This window comes from Orbicella franksi, chromosome 3 (assembly GCF_964199315.1).
Source record: "Orbicella franksi chromosome 3, jaOrbFran1.1, whole genome shotgun sequence".
NCBI classification, from domain to species: domain Eukaryota; kingdom Metazoa; phylum Cnidaria; class Anthozoa; order Scleractinia; family Merulinidae; genus Orbicella; species Orbicella franksi.
Genome location: NC_138147.1, coordinates 24095207 through 24117503, shown reverse-complemented (window position 1 = coordinate 24117503; position 22297 = coordinate 24095207). Strand labels below are relative to the sequence as shown.

At 36.8% G+C, this 22297-nt stretch overlaps 3 protein-coding genes across 4 annotated transcripts; 1 reads left to right on the top strand and 2 right to left on the bottom strand.

Moving 5' to 3' along the window:
- Positions 1–43: 43 nt before the first annotated feature.
- LOC145482855 (inactive C-alpha-formylglycine-generating enzyme 2-like) lies at positions 44–6817 on the bottom strand. Its single transcript, XM_081461494.1, has 7 exons — positions 5720–6817; positions 5111–5155; positions 4570–4720; positions 3009–3064; positions 2560–2644; positions 1944–2091; positions 44–1310 (listed from the first exon to the last, which is right to left on the bottom strand). Exons 1-7 carry the CDS (start codon positions 6068–6070, stop codon positions 1232–1234), a joined length of 915 nt encoding a protein of 304 aa, XP_081317620.1. The 5' UTR covers positions 6071–6817; the 3' UTR covers positions 44–1231.
- Positions 6818–6881: 64 nt separating this feature from the next.
- LOC145482835 (ribokinase-like) lies at positions 6882–11191 on the bottom strand. Its single transcript, XM_081461473.1, has 3 exons — positions 10888–11191; positions 8773–9192; positions 6882–8543 (listed from the first exon to the last, which is right to left on the bottom strand). Exons 1-3 carry the CDS (start codon positions 11189–11191, stop codon positions 8242–8244), a joined length of 1026 nt encoding a protein of 341 aa, XP_081317599.1. The 3' UTR covers positions 6882–8241.
- Positions 11192–11646: 455 nt separating this feature from the next.
- On the top strand, positions 11647–22202 carry LOC145482865 (polyhomeotic-like protein 1). Of its 2 annotated transcripts, none has more exons than XM_081461502.1 (6): positions 11647–11778; positions 12899–12992; positions 15205–15470; positions 15824–15884; positions 20668–20782; positions 21290–22202. In XM_081461502.1, the coding sequence occupies exons 1-6, from the start codon at positions 11653–11655 to the stop codon at positions 21471–21473; spliced, it is 846 nt and encodes a 281-aa protein (XP_081317628.1). In that variant the 5' UTR covers positions 11647–11652; the 3' UTR covers positions 21474–22202. The 2 variants fall into 2 exon arrangements, with proteins under 2 accessions (XP_081317628.1, XP_081317629.1); XM_081461503.1 differs by having other exon boundaries at positions 15205–15359; positions 21290–22198.
- The last annotated feature ends 95 nt before the right edge of the window (positions 22203–22297 follow it).

Genomic DNA, 22297 nt, shown 5'->3' with positions numbered 1-22297 from the left:
GTCCAGTTGTAGATACAATAGTTATCAACATGATTTTGCCCAACTACCTGACATGTATAAACTTCAAAAAACTCAGTGGTGTTCAATTTTATTTGACTTACTTTCTAAATGCTTCTAACTTCTTTGTAAATGTTTTCGAAGAGTGTGCAAATAATTCTCAAAAACAGAAAAAAAATATGTACCTTAAAAGATCACATTTTACTGATTTTGGTATTTGCTCTTTTTAAGTTGCTTTTTCATAAGTTGATGAACAAATAATAAGAATAATCTTTTTTTTTTAAGTAGCAATAAATTACACTAAGTCTTGTTGTTTTTGGAATATTTAGAATTCGCACACCATCTATGGCTGTTGTTGTCATTGTTGTTATTGATTGTTGCAAAATTTGTTTATCAACCACTGTAACCATCTTTTCTGTCATTTTTTACCAAGTAATTTATACTCTTATAAGTGCATCATGTCATTGCCACTGGCAGACATGTACTTTTCACAACATTCCAAGTTTGTGATTATATGCCCGTGTACATTGTAACTACAGACAAATGCCAAATTCACTTAACATTAACAACAGTGTTAGAAAGAACTTCCAGCTTCTTGAGGGCTTCTCGGATGATTGTTTTACACAGTAAATATTGCTCATTTAGAATTTGGAAAATTGTTATTTTTATTTCTTATTTATTAATACCCAACTTTTCCTATTGAAATACCAGATGTAGAACTTTATAAAAAGGTTAGTGAGTCTAAATGTCACTTCTGCGTGTGTCTGTCATTCATAGTTGCTATCACTAAATTAAGTGTTAAAACAAAAAGTTCATAACATTGTCATAACGCTCTAATTTTTTGCCGACATTAGTTTTCTCTTCTAGAAAATCTACTGAAATTTAAGAGCATAAACTTGTTTTCTTGTTAGTGACAGAGAGATTGGTCATCTAATCTCTATACAGTTTCAATAGTAATAAACAGGACAAAATCCCACTACACTGTATTTGAATAAAACTAAGATAACAAACCCTCTCTGTCAAATTCAGTGACCCTTACAGTCAAAGGTTACATAGAACATTTTTATTATAAAACTTAATGAAGAAACAGTTCTGGAAAAATTCTTCATCTGAGCTGAGACCTGTCTAAGACATTGTACTATTACTACATGTAACTCAAAGTATGGTTGAACAAATGTTTCTTGTCACAGAGAATAATTGCTATCAATTTAATTGGTTCTAAGGTGCCCTGATGTCAAAGTTCATCCTTACTAGCACTCCTAGCACAACGAAACATAATGTTATCTGAGCCAGCATCAGCTGTGTTACCCATCCTGAAAAACAAACAAATGTGAAAAGCTAGTTTATAAGTGTTCAGAGATGTTGTTGTGCATTACACATACACCTCTGTTATGCATATGTCTTAACATTGGTACAAACTAATTGTTCATTTACAACTGTATTATATGAGTGAGAAAATTACTTCATTGTGATTAGCTGAGAGCAGGCCAATTTTATCATTAATTTTTTAATTTGCACTGCAGTACAAATTAACGTGCACATTCTCAGTATTCTTGATAAACTTCAAGGTGTTTGGAAATGTGGTCAAACACTGTCTTGAGTGTTTGATATATCTTCTCAACTGAAACTAAAACTACGGAGAAAACAGAGAAATAAAATTGTAAAAATCTCGGCTAATTAAGATCAGATATCCAAACAACGTCACGGTCATGATTTCCTTTGTTTAAACTTGATGAATTATTAATGAGTTTGAGAAGTAATAAATGAATAATCCTATGAAAGCTTGAGCAATTAAGGATTTACACCACTCATGATATTTGAAAATTCTCTCAAGAATTTTCACTCATCACTTGTAGTGTAAATCCTTAATTGTATTCATATCCACACAATAATGTTATACTATTTATTTGCATTCAAATCATAATTTTCAAGAAAGGTTGACATACCTTGTTGTAACAGTGACTTTATGGTTGTGTTTACCATCTGCTGTGTCTATGTATGATCCACCTCGCAGAACATATTTTGTTTCCCTTCCTTTGTCTTTAAATTCATCAGACACCCACTCCCATGCATTCCCCAACATGTCATACATTCCTATCAGGAAAAATGAATAACATTACATTAAAAAATTTTGCTGAAATTCGTGTTTGACCTGAAACCCTCATCACTTACAGTGGTGTCCACTAATTAAAAATAAAAAAAATATGCATGTAAAGCTCAAGATACTTTGTTAACTCTGGATTTAACAATATTTGGATCTCAATGAGCTAGGAATTCTAGAGTTCAAACTATTGCTCTTTTGATTTGGGATTTGTTTGATATCAGTGTGATGATGATTGTGAAGATCTGGAATTGAAAATGGATTTGAGAATTTTTTATGTCAACCTGGAGCACAGTAATACACATTTAACAATCCGTTCTGGGTCTTAAATGTTCCACATGAACTGAAGAACAATGCATGCACCTAATAGAGTTTATCCTGTCTTTTATTTATTGTACATAAAATGAACCAGAAGAAATAGTTGAAATCAAGAATTTAAGTGACATCATAATATGCCTTACCAAATTTATTCTGAGCAGGAAAGGCATCTACAGGAGCAACTCCAACATAACCATCCTCCTGAGTGTTTTCATCAGGAAATTCTCCCTGCAGAACACATGCAATATTGTATGTGCAATGTTTAACATAAACAGTTTAATCAGTTTCAGCACTGTGGAATTACATATTTAATTTACTAAACAGCCATTGTGTAGTTCCAAAAACAGAATTCCCCACCCACCCCCAGAAAACTCCAATCCCTTCTGTGGGGGTGTGGATATTTTCTAGAACTGCACATTTATCTCTGCCAATGTGATACCATAACCAGAAATTAAAAAAGTAATAAACAAAGTTACCCAAATTAATGGTGTTAAAGACCTGACTTATTCACTTGTAAATGTCTCTTTTAAAGCAGCTCAGCCTATCCATACAACTAATACCACAGATACACAACTCTTTAGAATATAATTACCTGCCAGATGTTCATACGTTCTTTTTCATAATCCAATCCCCATGGATAATCTTTCTCTGTTCAAAACAAAAGGTTGTAATAATCAATCCGACTAGATGCTAGCTCAGTACATGTATGTTAACCAAAAAAGGGAACAAAATAATTTTAGTTAAACTTTTTTACATGCCAAATGTGGCAACCAAAGCTCTGTCTTGTAATACATGTATACATACATATACAAGTCCTGTGGTTACAGGATTTTAAATCACTTTCACATGTAATGCATTACTAAAAATTGCCAAACCAAATTAAAGACGTGGTAGAAATATTGATTATTTCAGAAAAAAATACTTTGACTTGTATAGAAGAAATTTGAATTTCTTCTATACATGCAGTAAACAATTAAAATTACAAGTTATTAGTACCCACTTTTTTTTAAAATAATCTTTCTTTTTGATCTTACTTTCCGTTTCATATTTGATGGCAATTTTAGTACGAAATCCTTGAATTGTGGGTTGAATTTGGCATCTTCTGCAGTCCCATATAAGTAGTTTACCAATGATTATAAAATAGTTCAGTAAGTTGAGTAAAAGTGGGTACTAATCCCAAATTAATTTATGTATTATTTCATTTTTTTTGTTAATCACGTAGATGGCGTTATTATTATTTGAACTTTTTGAACAGCATGACAACTGTAACTGTTTTTTTTTTTTTTTTTGCATTGTTAAAAGCACAAAGCTAATTAAAATATTCTCCCTTCTGTTGTATCTCTTAATTTTCAAGCTTTGTAGTATTGTTAGTATTAATTTTTGTGAGCAATGTAATCGCGTTTGTATATTTCATGTGAATAATCTATTAGTAAATAATCTCGGTACTGCTAGTTAATATATAAGTGTGTTCCTCATCATTGTATATTGTAGAGTTGTTATCGTAAGCTAATTATATATTTATTTTTGATTGTAAGTTAATTGTAGATATTTTATAAAAAAAAAGAAAAAAAAAATTACAAGTTATTATAATTATAATTACAAATAATTGCAGGTTAACGCACTCAGCGAGTGAATTATCAGGATTTACCTGCATGAGTTCACTAACAATGAATGAGAAATTTCAATAGCACACGATGCTTTGCCCAGTGCGGTATTGAAAATTTCAAGTTCATTGTTAGTGAACGAGTACGGGTAAATCCCGATAATTCCGAGCAATGAGTGCGTTAACAGTTTTATTATTCAAATTGAATATGCCGCACAAAGAAACACTGCATTGAAACCATTATATTTGGGTCAGTCGAAGCCATGGTGTAATGTCAGTGGTGTGTTGAATTTACACCACGGATATTACACAAAGATAAATATGACGTCAAGGTGGTTGCCTCATCACAACCCAGTATCACGTGGTACAAATCAGCCAATCAGAAAATTGGAATTTGTACAATGTATGAAAGTTGAATAATACCTATACTTAACTTACAGGTAATTATGATTTAAATTAAGATTTATAACATGAATTAGCCTGGAAGTGAAGATGGATTCCCACCAATAGGAAAAAACCCATTTGCATCGCAAACTAAAAGTAAACACACCTTTGATTCCTCCTCTAACAGCAAATTCCCACTCAGCTTCAGTTGGCAGCCTCTTACCCATCCACTCACAGTATGCCTTGGCATCATTGTAACTGATATGCACAGCTGGATATGACATCTTCTCTTTTATGGATGTACCAGGGCCTCCTGGCTGTGTATAATAAGAGTTAAAAATATACAGTACAGGTAGTCGGAGCTGCAACAAATAGTGTTTGACTGGTACCATGTTGTGGCATACTGCATGTCAAGGAATTTTCATCATCCCCACATTCTGTTTTAGAAATTATATGCAATGTTCCCAATATTTTTTGTCAAGTACTGATTGCAGATTAATGCTGGCTCCCCACTGAATTTTTCAATTCCCCATTTCTTTTTATTGCCAGCAAAAATTGACCGTTCCCCTGAGAAAGTCAGGCTACCAAAAATAGTTCTCACCACAATGTAAAAGGTAAATTGGATAATATTTTGAAAACTGTAGAACATGAATTATAGACTTTATCAATTATCAATTACTGAAAGCCTTTTTCTATTTTAAACTTACTTGTCTCCAGTAAGCCTGTTGTACTGGCAACCACCATGGTGCACCCTAAAAGAAATTAATTTAAAAAGACAAGGAAATCAGCAGAATGAAAACCTCCAGTAAAATTACTTACACCACAGCAAAGGCACAGGATCAGCCCCCTACCCCTCAAGACATGACAATGTTGAGTGTCGCTTTGCTCAATGGCTACCCCCTGTCACTCTGATTCAAATCCCCCTATAAGAGACTCTTGAGTGTCACCTGGGGATTAGGCTGAGGGTGGGAGATGACTGACATTTCAGGCTCACATTTCCCTCCTGATTTGAAAATTACATGGTCTTTTTTTCTCTTTCTTTTTTTATACAGACCGTATTCTGGATCGTATTTTGAGAGATCTATTTAAACTGTCAACATTTTGTCAACATTGACAGGTGGTATGGAAAAAAAATCGTAAAATGTCCGCATGTTAAACATAAGGAATTACGTGTTGATGTAAAGTACAAAACCAACTTCTGGGAACTGACATTAAAAGGTTGTCAAAACCATTTGCAGCTTGGAACCAGAAGGTAAAGGGAATCCCCCCTAAATTAATTAAAATTGACGTGGCATTCAAGACGAAGACCAACTTACCGGCACAGATTGAGTGATCTTCGATCTCACTTCCTCTGGCACGAAAGTACGAAAGACAAAACTCCATCCAAACCTCTCTGCTTCCGTCTTGAATTTCTTAGCGCGAACAAACTTTCGAAAATTTTCATTTGTGACGGGATATTTATCGATCACAAATGGTTTGACTCCGACAGTCTTGGCAGGTAGTTCTCCACGTTTCGTGTCAGCGGATGGGCTGCCCATGCGAAATTTACCACCCGATAGCTTAACATCAGCACTGAAGTCATCACTACCTGCACACGATACGTCTTTACTCCATAAAATGAAGAGAAAACTGTACAAGGTACAAAGGACTACAACTTTCGACATCATTTTATTACAAGGCGTTCCATGGAGTTACCCGAGGAAGACTGGGACTAATCGAGGGACGCTGGTTTACTCCAGCGGGTACCTATCGGGCAAAATTTGCAAGTAGTTTTACGTGCCTTTGTGCTATTATCTTTTTTATGGAGGGGGGTGAGGGGGGACGGCATGCTACATTTTAGTGTTCTCTTTATTACTCGGGCTTTCCGAAGGAAACGCCCGAGGTATAAATTCGGCTTAGTATTTTTTTTTTTTGCGTTCAGTCACAAATCGCCGTCGAGGTTACGGCGCATGCGTAGTGTGCGCTACTGAAGCACATGGGCGAGTAATGGTGGATGGTGTTAAGGTCTCGTTTATTCTTTGTTTGTGTTTCTTTAAAGAAAAGAAAACTCACCTGTCTTTTTAGCAATTTTTTGGGGGGAGGGGATGGATACACACAGGCTAATTAACAATTATTCCATGAAACCGCGTTGGATATGAAGTGATAAATAACCAACGAGCGCGTAGCGCGAGTTGGTTATGATCACTTCATATCCAACAAGGTCGAATGGAATAATTGTTTTAGTATATTCTTAATCGGGTTTTTGCCGCCGATTTTTATTTCAACAATTTTACAGAGCGGAAAATTTTTAAACTTGGCGCACTGTTTTCCATATAAGGTAAAACTCCGACTAATGGCTCATAGTCGGAGTTTTTGAGCCAATCAGAGAGCTAGAAATGCAATAGTCGGAGCTGAGAATATACTAATATAGAATAAGCTGAACAGACCACATGTTCCAGACTTCCCAGTTGCATCAACTAAGTAAATTAAGCCACAACAAACAAGTAATTGATGCTTAATTTTTATAACATAAGAATATAGATATAAACTTAGAGAAAACACAGAATACATGATGAATTTTTCTCCTTCTGTAAGATATAATCTGTAACATGCTTTTAAATAGAAATCTAAGAATGCAATGAAAAACAAATAAATATTAATATATAAATGCACTTTTACCAAACACTTACAGTTTCATGTTTAGTGATCAAGTCTTTGAGCAGAAGCAATGCTAATAGTTGACTGTTAGTTTCTACTTGCTAATTTGCAAATGTAAACTGTCTTATCATTATGCCCAGGGGTAGGTGGGGAGGGGGCTCCCTTATGAAAAAGGTCGGGGATGCTTGTCAGAAAATATGAATTAAACCCCTAAAGGAGACAAACTGGGTGTGGCTCGAGCTTTCTTTAACCCCTAAAAGATACCTCTTAAAACAGAATAGGCTCGATTACCAGCCGCTGATCAGGAAAAGAGCTCAGGCTAGTAGACCAGACTCAAGAGAGAGATAGAAATCAAGCCTAAAAACAGAAATGAGAGCATTATGTTCTAAATTATTGCTATCTCTTTGACTACACCCTAAAATAGCGACATTTCATCCTAAACATCCTAAGTGAGACCAAAACCATTTTTTCTACCCCTTAGGAAGACGACAAGCATCCCCGACCTTTTCATATGGAAGTCTACACCCCCCCTCCCCGGGGTATTTAATATGCTAACTAGTTTCTAGACTCTATCACCACAAGGTCAACTCAAACCTTGCTTTCAAGCAGAGACTTGGCTACATTTCTGGTACAGCAGTCTGTTTAAATTTTGAAATTTACATTACATGTAATGATGGCCATCTATAATAAATTATTTTAATGATGACCTAGAGCAGCATTATCGGAGTGGCACACAGTAATAAGTATTGTGAGTGAGACTGGGTTGAAAAGCTCAAATTTGTATTTTCAGGATGGGGCACTTCTCAATTCTTGTATAAATTTATTTGACTTGAAGTGTAAAAAGCACACTTACTGTAATATATCTAAAATCTTTAATGCTTAAAAAAAATCTCAAAAAAGAGCTACCGCTAGTCCCTGCTAATGTCAATAGACTCTGTTCAAAAGTCTCAGCACAGCAGCACAGATGATTTTGCACTGTAAGTTTTCGGATTAAAAGATGCAATAGGCAAGGTAACATGATGTTCACAAGGCTAATTGATAGTAAGATGGTGTGTATGCCAGCCAGTGCATGTAGATCTTGTTTTGTATGAATGCATATTAACGTGGCTGCTTAAGGCCTTGATCGCGAGACGTCTGTATTTGAACATTACAAAAAGTGTCAACTGACACCACTGCAATAGGTGTGCTCTTTGACTTTGGTTTAGGTCTCTTCTTGTTCTAAGTTCTCACCACTCAGAATTTCAAGATGTAATTGTTCAGATGGTTTTGCATCAATATCAAATAACCAGTCATCTAGTTCTTCTCTTGTGGGATAACTGGACTGAACACCATGCACTGTCACGGTGACTGTCGCAATATTTACTGCCCTGGACACCATCTCGGCGAATGAGAGCTGAGGGTAACATGACAGGAAGAATGCTAGTGCTCCTGTTAAGGCATCACCAGCACCAGTTGTATCCACAACATCCACTTTTGATGTTCTGATGTGTGCCATCACTGGATCTGAAAACAGAAAAAAATTTATAAGATTTAATATATCAAACATGAGAGATCATATTTCAGGGCTGTAGCCACAAAAAAAAATTATGACTGAGGCAATGTCCATGAAAAAAATTCTGTTCCCAGGTATTTAGGGTGTTTAAAAGAAAAATAAAATCTACACTGATTAGTATAAACTAGGTCAGTCATGCCATACTTCTGCTAGTAAGTAAGAATTCTTAAAGGAACTTACTTTTATGTTCTGGAGTCATTTCAGAAGAGATAGCGCCCTCTGATCCAAGAGTTAACACTACATGTGAAGTACCCTGCTGGTGAAGTTTAGCAATGACCCTTTTAACTCCTTCAAAGTCATTTGCAGAGATATCTGTTAAGCTTTCACCCTCCTCTCTGTTAAGTACTAAAACATCAGTGTTTGTGTACACAGCTTGTGGTATTGATTCCAATTTAGGTGAAGGATTGAATACTGTCCTAGTGCCTAGTTTTTTTCCATACTCTAATGCTTCCATAGCAATCTTGAGAGGTATTCCCTTGTCGCATACCATGACTGGACAAGACTGAATAACAGTTTCTGCAGCCATTATGTCTTCTACAGTGAGATGTCTGTTTGCTCCTGCAAGGCTGATAAATGCTGGTTCACCAGAACTGTTCACAGCTGCAAGTGAAACAAGTTCATCAAATTATTTTACTCTCTCATTCATTCTTACAAGGGGGTAAAACTGGACAGCAGGGATATGGTTTTCAGGATTTTCATACTTGTACTGTTTGCTATGCCGTTGACATGGCCAAACCACAAACAGTCCATGTGAAGTTTGCACTGAAAATGCCACAAAAGTTTACAGAATTGTAGTCTAACAGCAAAACTCCACACCAAAGATCTTGGACATAACCCTCACAAAACGACATGGTTATTGGCACAAAGCAAAATTAAGCTATGACAATCATCATCATCATCATCATAACCTCTTTTCACACCATTAGGTGCACATAAGGCCTAAGGCTATGAAGTTAAAACTATCTTAAACAGTTCTATATTTTGAGAAGTTTAATATTTTCAATTAAGCAATAGAGCACTTTTTCTGTGTTGACATAGACTCATCTAAACACGAGGAGGGTTGGGAGAATTCAAGACAGTTATGCAAACCCACTTGAGACGTAGTCAAGGGTTTGCATAACTTTCGAGAATTCTCCCCAGGTGTTTAGATGAGGCTATGTAAACATGGAAAGAGTGGTTACTGTTTTTACAAAATATTTCTCAAAAAACAATTTGCCTACCCATACCTTTTTCTCAAACTCAGAAGAAACAGACAAAACTTGCCTACATAAAAACGTGAAAATGACTGAATAATGCTGGTTCGTTCAATCTGTTAACAGCATCATATATATGATGTTAACACAAATATTAATTAGATAGTAAATAAAGATAAACTTAATTAATTCAAATGCAAAAGATACCCGGGGTATACAATCAATGGAAATCAATGATCGAAAAACCAATTGATCAATCGACATCAATCGATAAAATTAGTTAATTGGTATCGATTGGTATCGGTCAATCGATGATCAATCGATAACCACACAAAAACCATTCATCGATTGTTGTCGATTGGCACAGCAACCTCGAACCTGTCCGATCATCTGCCATTTTTAGGAAGCCCAGGGGACGAAACTGTTGAAATAATTCTGACCCAGTCTTCTCAACACAAAGAATATACCCCATTGTACATGTACTCGAATTACCCACTTGCCCGTCATTGCCTTTCTGTGTCATTATATATGTCTACGCAAGAAGTCCGGGAAGAGGCTTTACTGAATATAAGGTGCATCGCCAAAGGCTATCATCTTTGCCGTTTTGAGGTGAACGTCCGTGAAGTGTTTACTGCAGACAAGAAGAGGGGAGAACGCAGAAACGCATTTAAAGTTGTTAACCAAGCAAGAACAGGAACAAACTTTTGAGTTGTCAAAAGAAGATGGAACCTGTGGATGGGGCGTTGAAGAGAAAGACAAGAGTCTTGTTCTCCTGTTCACGTTCAAAGGATTAAACTGAAATGTGTTTACAATTACTGCATACAAAGATGGGATATTTATGTGCCAATTCCTTCAATCTGCAACCAATCGATACCAATCGATATCAATTTATCTATCAATTGTTATTGAAAATCAATACCAATCGATAACCACAAGAATCTTCGCCATCGATCAGTCATCGATTATCAATATCAATCGATTAATTGATATCGATTGGTATTGATTGATATCGATTGTCATCGATTATCGATTTCATCGATTGGATACCCCGGGAAGATAACATGACCTTATAAAGGATTAAGGATTGAGTGTAAAACCTTACCTATGCTAGTAATACCTGTCTCTCCTTTATCAGTTACCGAAATAAAATCAGTGTTCACCCCAAACTTCTTAAAATTCTGAATCGTGTCTTTCCCAAACTGATCGCTGCCAATTTTAGCGACCATAACAGTGTTTGCTCCAAGCTTTTGGGCCATCACACACTGATTAGCTGCTTTTCCACCAAAGTCCAATTGAAATTTTGTTCCCTTAACTGTCTCATAAAATTTTGGAAAATGAGGAACATAACTGATCATGTCAACGAAGCAGGAACCAACGACAACAACATCGGACTTAACACCCGCCATGTCATTAGTTCCAACATGGTTCCAAGCAGCAATAAGCAATATTTTGTAGGGATCCCTAGAGCCTTATTTTTGTTGCCCCCAATATTACTTAGTTCTTTCACAATTTCCAGCAAATTGGTAAAATTTAAAGTAAAAGATTAAGGAATATCGGCAAAGATTTCTTTTCAGTGTGACAATAAAGAATCTATGGAAAATAATTAGAGAAAGTTAGTTTGTCAACTTACGCTACCCCGGGTGGACCCCGGGTGAGTTATAGAAAGCCGATGCCAAAGCCAACTGTGCTCTTGCATTGCGGGCTCAGGCGGACACATGTCGCCATTTTGATGTTTTGTCGCTTCGGTCGCTTTGTACTCTTTGTCCGTTTTTTCCTGTCACAGATTTCTTTAGAACAACTGTAGGCTGATGATTACTTAATCCTTCTCTGCTAAACGCACTACCGATATGTAAAACTTTGAAAAGTAATGGAAATGGTGGCAAACACGCTACATCTCGACCAAGGCCGTATTTCGAAACGGAGTGCATCGCCGAGAATTCTAACACACTTTGTAGAAGGATTTATCATACAAGAGAGCAACTATCCCTTCACGGTAAGACTGGTCTCATTTCATTATCACGTAGGAATCAATGTATGTAAAAACTGTCAGTTTAAATTCCAAAATCGCGTAAAGGTTTACTAATAGCGTCTGATAATATTGCAGCGTCGACTTATTCACACACAGGTGTTTTTTGTTCAAGTACTGTACATATATTTTACTCGGTTAATCTCGGGCTGTCAGAGCTTGCATGTGGCTTAAATTAATTTTGGTCTTTTTAATTCTTAGCGCCGATACTTAACATGCTGTCCAATTAATTTATTAGCCAGCCACCAAATCGTCGTTGTGTTTTTTTTATTACTATTATTTCCTAGTGATTAACATTAATCTTAATATTAGTGAAACTGAAAACGAGAGTAAATCTCCCCCTCTCTGATTACATGCTTTGACTTAATCAGAAGTTAGGCCAAGTTCATAACAAAATAATACCCAGGCTTTGTACTTGACTATGGTCACTTATTACCTAGTATATAATCCTACAAAGGATCAAAAGCAACCTTCTTATGAACCTCCTTCTGCTAGTTCATGCTTAGTTATGGTCCTCGCCAGACACGCAAGAAATCATTAAGTGTTATAAGATCCCTGACACTGTACATGTAAGTGGTCACCTCCCCATAATCTGACACTTCTCATAAATGGATACTTCCATCAGCAGACATCTGCTATACATGGCAGCTCGCTGAGCAACAGACATCTCATAATATTGGATACTTGTTGTAAGTGGATATCTCCCTTATGGAAAAGCAACCTCCACAATAGTGTTAGGCTCAATTACCAGCCACTGTTCAGGAAAGTAGCCCGACACAACCAGACCAGATACAAGAGATCGGTGGAAATCAAGCCTACAATAGTATTAGACACATCATAAGACACCTCCCAGTAACAGAGACCTCCCATCATAGCAAACCCCTTGTTTATTCAGGTACACCTCCCACAGCCAACGACCACTTGTAAAATGAAATCTTCAATAATTTAAGGAGCCTTCTCTTGATGGAGGGCACCTTTTCAAGTGAACACCTCATGCAAAGATACCCTTTGCCATACAGTATTTTGGAAGTGTTCCTAAGTTTAAAGTGTTATTAACAAAAATATCAAACTTCCATGATTGATATAGTCGGGTGATGACACTGAAGAAGTGAACCAAAACCAGCTCAATGGCAACCAAGATTACGAAAATGGAGATGTGGAAATGGATGTTGGATTTGAAGGTGCGATATAATGAACAGCCTGTTCTATGGTGTTTTTGATTCCGTTTACATTTGTATTGAATGAGAGATACAGCTAACACATTTAATACACTTGTTTATACCTTGGCTTACATTTGTAACACATTACATCTGTAAGGAGATGTGGGTGGTTTTGTAACTGGGAAAGCTTACATCTTTTGGTAGAGTTTAAATATATACAAATGGCTTAAAAGAATTGCAAATAAGCTGACAAGAAACCAATCAAAAGGCTGTGATGAGCAACATTATTGTAATAGACATCCACTCTTAAATGTGTTGATCTAAATCAGGCACTGACTCTACATGAACTATTACCTATTTCTATTTAAAGTCAAATGTTCTTTGAGGGTGTTAGAAAGTTAATAAAGAAAACCTAGATGGGAGAGAGCTTATAGTATTTATTTCTAAGATCTCTAAAAACATAGCAAAGAAAGGGAAAAAACTTGAGATAATTAACCCACACCTAGAATTGAAACCCCAGAACCTATGATCATAACTGCATTTAGTTACTGAAGATCAGTTTTAGATCTCATCAAAGATATAATTACATACACAACCCTACACCATCGTTTGCATTTAAGTGTGAATACGTGACGTCGCAACATGCTCCAATTGGTTCTCAAACATGGCATGACTGGTCATCAAACATTTGAAGTTTAGCAGACCATGGTGCACTCAAAGTTCAGCACACGAAATGGCAGAAAGATTGGACATTGCAGACTTCTTCAGAGAAATTGACCCTGACCTGTGTCAATATGCATACTCCTTTTGCAAAATTGGTTTTACTTCTAGTATAACCATGAAATATTGGCAGGAGCAAGACTTTCAGAGTCTTTCAGAGCACAAAAAATCATATTACGGTCTATATTAAACTTCAAATGTTTGATGACCAATCATGCCACGTTTGACACCCAGTTAGAGCATGTCTCAACATCAGGTTTTCATGCTTAGATGCATGCGACGGTATTGATGGAGCAGTCAAACTCTCCTTAATACTTTACCACATGGGGCAATGGATGGGCTAAACTGAAGATGAGGACACCATCAGAAAGTAAATAATTATACAAGGGGAGGAAACTAACTGATATTGGCAGGGAAAATGAAGAACAAACAAATAGGAAAGAAAATGAGAACCCACAATACAGAGATTTTATTACTTGGTCAAGCGTCCAGTACTAACTTAGCTAGAAGCGGTACTTTCTTCTTGGTAACCTCTCGGACAAGGATCACCAATGACTTCATGAATGTTTTCAACAGTGTTGCATCTCCTTATGTATTCTCTTACCATTGCGTTTTACACCATTTCTTATGCGCCTATCAATATTAAGCTCAAAGGGGGACCCTCAAACAGTAACTTGTGGGGCATTTGATTTGGATTACCTTCCCTACCCTCATGAATTTGACTAAGAGTTCTTGGCCCAGATTAGGGACGTTTGATTTTTTTTGTGAGGAGGAATGGCACTAAATCACATCATCACATTTGCTCGTCTTTGCAGTTCTCTCTAAATAGTTCTCGTGGAGATTGCGTGGATTTTTATTTTTAGTCTCACCTTTTTTCAGACAATAAAGTATTGGAATTCTAATATTCTTCATCCACTGAGAGCAAATTGTGCCTCTCTTGAAATGAACAGACACCCAAAGGGGAACACGCAACGGCACTATGCTAAGGTGGGGATATTTGATCTGATTTAGTTTTTTGGGCCATACTGTGGGGATTTTGACCAAAAATTCTTCTGAAAAGTCAAATGCCCCACATATGCTGCGTGTTTCCTTCCCCCCCCCCCCCCCCCTTGGGCTTAACATTGACAGACACATTAACAATGCCAGTGGGCTTTAACTTCATTTTTAACCTCTCTAGTTCATTACAGTAATATATGACCTACAGATTAAAAACTCACTTCAGTGGCGTCAAAACAGACCAATTTTGATATATTACAATTCAGCCTAAAACAATAGACCTCAGCACGAGGCTCCAGGGAATAAACCATACAGACTCTGTAGTTATTCCCCAGAGCCTTGTGCTGAGGTCTGTTGTGTTAGGCTGAATTTTAATATATCAAAATTGGTCTATTGCCGCTATTTTCAGGCCATCCATTTTCCAAGTTCAGTGGCTTTAGCCACTTTGACTTTACGATAAAATCCTCTGTGAAATAACTTTTAATTTAAATTGTTGGTGTTCTTCATCTCTACTCAGCTGAAAGCCCATCAAGCAATGATGAAGCATTCAATGATGTGTTTGTTGATGACTCCAGCATTGGACATTGTGAACAGTGTGGCCGCCTGACAGAAGCCCCACACCACAGAGGTCCAAAGAGGTTCTGTTCAACTTCCTGTGCAAGAAGATACAGTGTAAGCTGCTCACGTAAGATGGTAGCGTTTCATGCTCGTACCCGAGGTGGACGGCATTCCACTGCAAATCAACTAGCCTCACATAAAAAGTCGTCTTATTCTTTACCCATGGTGAGTTTCGCTTTTTTTCTCCTCAAAATCACTCACCACCCTCCCCACTAGCGTTCTGACTTCTTATCATTTTCTTTCAATAAATTCAGTAACACATCTGTACTGTGGGCTATCACATCAATAATATTATTTCCAATCTTCATAAACTATGATTCAGTTTTGCAATTTTCTTAACAAGTTACTTAACTAGATTTGGCCAAACCAAAGCATGTAATTGGTAGTTTGAAATATATATATTTTAACGAACACTGCTATAAATTGTTATCTGCCATTACAAGATAACAGTAATTGTGCTATGTGTATTTTAATGATCAGTTAATAATTTGACCTTTGCTCTTATTTTTATTTCATAGTATTATGACCAACAGGCTGGTCCATACATGGTAGATGCCTCTATTCAAGTAAATGAGTTTGGTAAGTGAACAAATCTCTGTTGCACAGGTAAATATCATAAAACCAACAGTGATAATACAGTTACTTATCTTACAAGATGCACGCTGTAAACCAAGGGTGCATGCCTCAGTCAACTTATTAGCTGGAGTAAGGCCACCATGTTGCACAGTGTCATTATCCTCGTCATCATAGGGCACAGGTGCCCATGATCCATTATCCATGCCACTAGTCATGATGATCATGAACAAAGAGTTGCATTGTTTTCTGTTTCGATCCTGGCATGTGGTACTGTTCCTATAGCTATGGGGCTCCACTTGGCGACACTTCGAGCCACGGTAGCTCTGCTATGAACTAGCCAATCAGAACCTTGCCAAGTGCCCTGATATTTTGTGATATCAAGTCTCTGACCTAATATCACTAGACTTTTGAACAAATTTGGTTACAGCAGATACCAGTTCATATTTTTTTGGTATGCTTTGGCTGCACACTAGAAGAAGTAACAGGCAGTCATCAAACATTTTCCACTCAAATTTTGGAAACTGTCCATTTAATTTGACATCTTTATTGATATCAGCCTCTCTAGACTTGCATAAAATGTGAACAAACATCTACCTTGAAAATCGTTGTGTAAGCACTCTTATTACTGTACTTCTTGTGAGGCTTTGGATTGAGTTATCAGGTTATTTGTGTATGAGAATTACATAAATCGCTAATGAATGTCTGATCAAATTTCTATTATTTCTGGCCAAAATAAAGATTTGAAGGGACACATGTCCTGCCACATAGTTAACAATTATTGGACGAGGTTGAGCAAAATACAGTGATTGGTCACTCAGTGGCAAGCAGATCACTTATTTGCCAAAGCCAAAGGAAGAGGCTAATAATATTGATCTGCAAGACACTGACAAATCACGATCTTTTGTGATAACTGAGTTCTGTAAGTGTTTTATCGCCAAGTTTGTTTTTAGATACATTTTCTGAGAAGCAGTCAGCAAGAAAGCAGTTTCACAATTTCACACAATTTCCTTTTTCCAGTCAGAGGGTGACCATTTAATAGGGGTTGAGCTGTATATGTTTTTAATACAAAATTGTATAAAATTGTTCCTTTCTCTAAATGGCAAAACTAACAAACTAGTTGGGTGTGTCGTATCAGTTTTCATTGCCTGTTACAGTCTGGCTCCAAAATTACTTCAACATCATCAAAGTCAACAAACAGAAATGTCATACACTATAATCTAAGAATATTCATAACAATATCTTTCAGCATAAAATCACCACAAAAATAAGAATACTCAGCCTGGCACGGAAAAACAATAATATATTCTTTTATAAAAAAAAGAGTGTATATAATTTACAAGGAAGAGAAAACTGCTGTTGAAGTTAAGTGATGAATTAAAAGTAAACTTCCACTTTTCCTTGCAATAATTTTATCTGCCTCCTGTTATCTGAGGAGATACTACACAAGCTGTTAATACCTGGACTAAGTAGCATTTGTTGCAACTATGTACAAGTATACATTAAAAACCCAAAACTCTCTTGTTGGACAAAGTGCAGAAAATGGCGCCTTAACTCTTAGAAACGAAAACTAGAAACCCTCCGCACGGCTTTACTTTTTGCTGTACTATCGTGGAAGGAAACTAAAGTGTGCTGCTCACAATTGTAATTCTGCATGTAAACGTGAAAGCAGAAATTTTATATTTCGTATAGTTCTATAACTCAGTTTTGCCTCAGTCTGTGCCCTTAATATATACTTGTCGTTGACCAATTTGATTACAAAAATTCTTTTTAGCATGTGTTAACAGGATTCAGACTGTCCATAGTTAGTAGAGGACAACTAACTATGGACTGTCTGTAACAAACCCTTTCTTAGAGTGATTTTCAAATATTTCTCGATTCCAGTCCTCGCATCAGATGACTGCGTACTTAAATTCAAAATGGTCACCACAAAACAGTAAAGGAATAACATGGTTTTTTAGGGGAACATATGGGTTATTGACCAAGAGGGAAATGGATTTTTTTTTCTTGCGGGACACAACGCGCAATCCCGAGCGGACAAGAATGCGCCATTTTGCCCGCTTAGGTAGCCTATCACAGGGCAAGATTTGGGTCATCTTTCCCGCTCACGGTGCGTCGCACTCGGGCCCGCCAATGACACATCGTGGAGCAAATAAACAATGTCCCATCAAAAAATCATGGTATTATCACTGTATTGTCAACATACAAGGCCAACTAATATCCCGATAGCTACAGATTGTAATAACCAATTCAATAATACAAGTGCTTCGCAATGAAATTGCTTAATACTTCACTGAGGCATAATACGTTAGCTCAACTGTAAGAGTGTAGTCAAAAATAGCGCGGGAAATGTCTCTGCAACCAGTCAAAGAATGGGTCGAGAACTCATGGTTCATCGCAAAATTTGCGAAGTTACACTTGAAGAATGAATGAATGAAAGACTTGTTCCAAATTGAACATCGGCTTAGAAAGTCCATAGTACGTCATTTAACTCGCGGTCGGAGAAACACAATTCTCTTTCATTCGTCCTCTAATTTGATGCGAAAGCTCCCGTCAAGCCATCGTTTCATACGCCATACTCAATGTTCTTTCACTTGGAATGCTGACAGGGCCTGGGGACGAATTTCATATTTCTTCATATAAAATTACAAATAACGGTAAATTTTAAATTAAAGCGTAATTTTCACTCATTTTGTTCATTCTTTTCGTAGTTTAAAATAATATTAGAACTGCGATGAAGGTGTTTTGATTAACACAAAATTCTGGTAGATAAACATTATTGTGTTTTGACTAGGAGCTAATCACTTTTTTTTCATTTTCGTAATGAGCGGCGATTTGTTTAGGTCCGGTTCGATGTGTACATGACTGCAAAGAGCTCTGTAATGTCTCCAGGACTCGCTACTTTCTCCAGGTTTGCTTCCTAAGGTGGTTTGGTTTTTCGTGCTTATGTATCTTGTTTACTTTCCGTTCGTAACTTGAGAAACAAGACTCCGTGTCAAAAGGTCCGCCCTTCTTGTCCGCCTCTGCTTTAACTTAACGAATATTCTAATATTTAAAGTGCCTATCTTGTCTGAATTTTAACTTACCTTTTAAATTGCTTGTTCGCCTTTTTCTTTCTTTGGTCGATTTGTTTTCGCGCAAGATAAGTAAGCAATATCGTATTTGGCGTCATTTATTCCTTTTTTTCTTGCTTTAGCGGTCATTTCTCACGGAGAAAGAAATATATATTTTCTAGTTTCCACGACGATGTTTTGATATCAGTTGGTATGTCACTTTTCTTATCAAGTGTAAGTTATTCATAGTCGTAGTCTAAAGCACTGCTGTCCTGGCTGCCAATATCTCTTGGCAGGTGTATTTTGCGGACATAAAGGCATTGCGCTTCACTGACTCCAGTAAAACTTGTCAAAATGGGAAACGAAATGTCTGATCAAAAAATGGGCAAGGGCAAGCCAAAACAAGAGGTGCCTAGAAATGTTCCTGACGGAGAGGCAATCAAAAGCGAAGAGGAAGATCAAACAGGTAGTAAGCGATGTACTGATACATTTCGCCGTTTGTTTGCTTTGAAAGTACCGCCGTTTAGATAGTAACAGAAACGCGTTTTTCGGATCAAGGTAGAGAATTTGAATCGGTTTTTCTATATAACTTAACTGCAGTCAATTGCTGGCGAAGTTCGCGTGCTATGATCGCAAAAGAAAGAAAGAAAGAAATTCGTCATCGTCTTGGTTTAATCTTGTGGATTTGTGTTAATTTGCTTTCCACTTCAAGCTAGCGTCTTCAGTAAAGTCAATTTAACGAATTATATCTTCACTGGCTAGATGTAAATACGCCGGGATGACAGGAAAACAACTGGCACTCGCTTCTCACGGAAAATAAAATGATTGTGTCCAGCTTCCTTCAGCCATTTCGGTTAATGTTATCATCTTGATGTGAGAAATTGTTATTTATGAGTAAGGTTTTGTGAACATGTTGTGTGATATCTGTTGTTATTTATTACTTTCATTACACTGAAGAACTTGGTAAACGAAAGTAATTTCAAGTCCCTTGCAGATATTTCTTCAATTTGTTGCAATGTTATGTAAATTTTTTTTAGTATTTTTTCCTTTTGTTTAATCTTGCCGTAGAAAATTGCACTTGCTAGTTATTCTTGGCTTAAAGCATTTTTTAAGCAAAGTTTAACCCTGGAAGTCCACCTGATTAAAAGATTGTACCATTATGTGAATTTTGCTGCATGATTTGCTAAACACACTTTCTGATTTTTCAACATTACTTCGACGATTTTATTGAACAACGATCTAACGGTTTGTAATGAATTTCCCAGTAAGAAAAATGGATAAGGAATCACTAGAAACATAGTTTTGTCGAGAATAACAAATGATGTGATGTTCGCTCAAAAGAAATTAAAAACAAAAAACAATTACTACGATCGTGCTTAAATTTGCATGACCTGTTCTGTAATTCTATGGCTTTACAACGGCGAACCTTAAAGCAATTACTACCCTGCAATCACCCAATTAGAACGAGAATAAATAAAAACTGTAACTGTTGGCAACCATGACAAATTCAGAAGACCGTTGGTTTTGATTTGACACCTGACTTAACAAGAAACAATGGCCTCGCTCCGATTGGCTGAGAACCTTGCACAAGTTTTTAGAGGAAGCCATGGTAAAGAATCATTTGAAATTCATTTGAGAATCGATTTGTTAGAATGTATGAAGATATTGTTGGTAGATTCTTCGTCAATAAATAAATACGGTGAAAATCTTTAAAAATAATTATTTTGTTTTCGCAGACACTGTTCACCCGCTTAACTTTGACTGGACACGAAGTGATGTGGAACCCTTGTGGTTGTATGAACACGTTGAAGCTGCCAAGTGGAATGTACAGGAGGTCGCTGCCTTCGTAAAGTGAGTTTCTTGACGGTCAATTTCTTGTTGTTAATATCTATTACACTCAAAAATTGCGGCTGCTTATCAGAGATTGACGGCTCCACGTCCTCTAAATGTTTTCCTTTCAAGGTCGTTTCGTTTGACTTCGACCATCAGTTAAAACGAGTGTGCCTGTTTTGGCATTATCGTCTCCTCGACGCTGTTAAATATCTTTTTTTGTTGAGCAAAATTCAAGGTCACTTAAACTGGAACAGTTCTTAACACAGTTCTAGTTGTATAAGACGAACGCAATCATTGGAAAAATGGTGCGAAATTATGGCAAGGTGACCATTTGGATTTAGCTTACTGCCAGCTGAGCCAACCAGCTGCTGATTGGCTTACGTGTAGTACTAACCTTTCTGCGTTCACGGAGAAAGTTAAAATGGCGCGAAAACTGTGGTTTCACGTCAAGGTCTACGCGCCACGAAAACTTATTTCGACATTGGTTATATTCTTGTTAAATGGAAAACTGTCCGTTGTGTGTAGGTCCCTTAATGGCTGTTCTGAGTACGCAGACTCTTTCGTGTCGCAGGAGATTGACGGCCAGGCATTGATGCTGCTCCGCGAGGAACACATGGTGGTCGCTATGCACATGAAACTTGGTCCCGCGCTTAAAATTGTCGCCAATGTGAACGCCATGAAGAGAGAAGCACTAAAGGAACATCAGTAGCTTATACAGAACGCCTGATAATATTTGTTATTTAACTGAAAAAAAAAAAGAGAAAATGAGGTTTTACAGAGTTGAACAGAAGTTTATATGGTTGAAACATTTTTCCTTATAAGAGCTGAAATATGTTAGTGCTTGTTTTTCTCGCAGGAAGCAGGCACAGTTAGTACAGGGTAGTTTGATACAAGTCATTGTTAGCAGTTCTTACTGACTGTTGTCAGTACAACTAACGGCGAGTTAGTTTGATTATTGTCAACTGCCTCACTTGCTTGCACGTTTCGGACTTTCATTTAGAGAAGCGAAATGTTTGGTTTTAAGATATTTTATTCGACGTTATTTATGTACGGAAAACCAAACCGTACTTTACCTGCTACTTTTCTGGCTCACTCTGCTCGGCTGCATTCGAAGAAGCTTCTCAACAGGAGTTGACAAAAAGAAAAATTCTCTTGATAGGAAGGTGTCTCTGATCGGATTTTACCGTCTTAACAAATATTCTACCCTTTAACGCCCTCAAAAATCTAAAACAGATGTAGAAATGCTGTAGATATGTATATTTTCTCGTAAATCTCCGTATTATAAATTAGCTGCTTGTGAAGTTGGCCGTTGTTTCGTATGGTACTCTTACTAGTGATTCTAAGAGTAAAATCATTGTTTTTCTTGTATTTAATCGTTAGAAATTCTTTTATCTGTGGATTTTTCGTTGTGACGGTTGTGGTTACTGATGTTGTTCTTGACAAATCATTGTTTTGTTGGCAAGAACTCAAAATTAAACATATCAGTTAGCAATGAACCTTGATCAAGCATCTCTTTGTAGTCTTTTAGTAGGA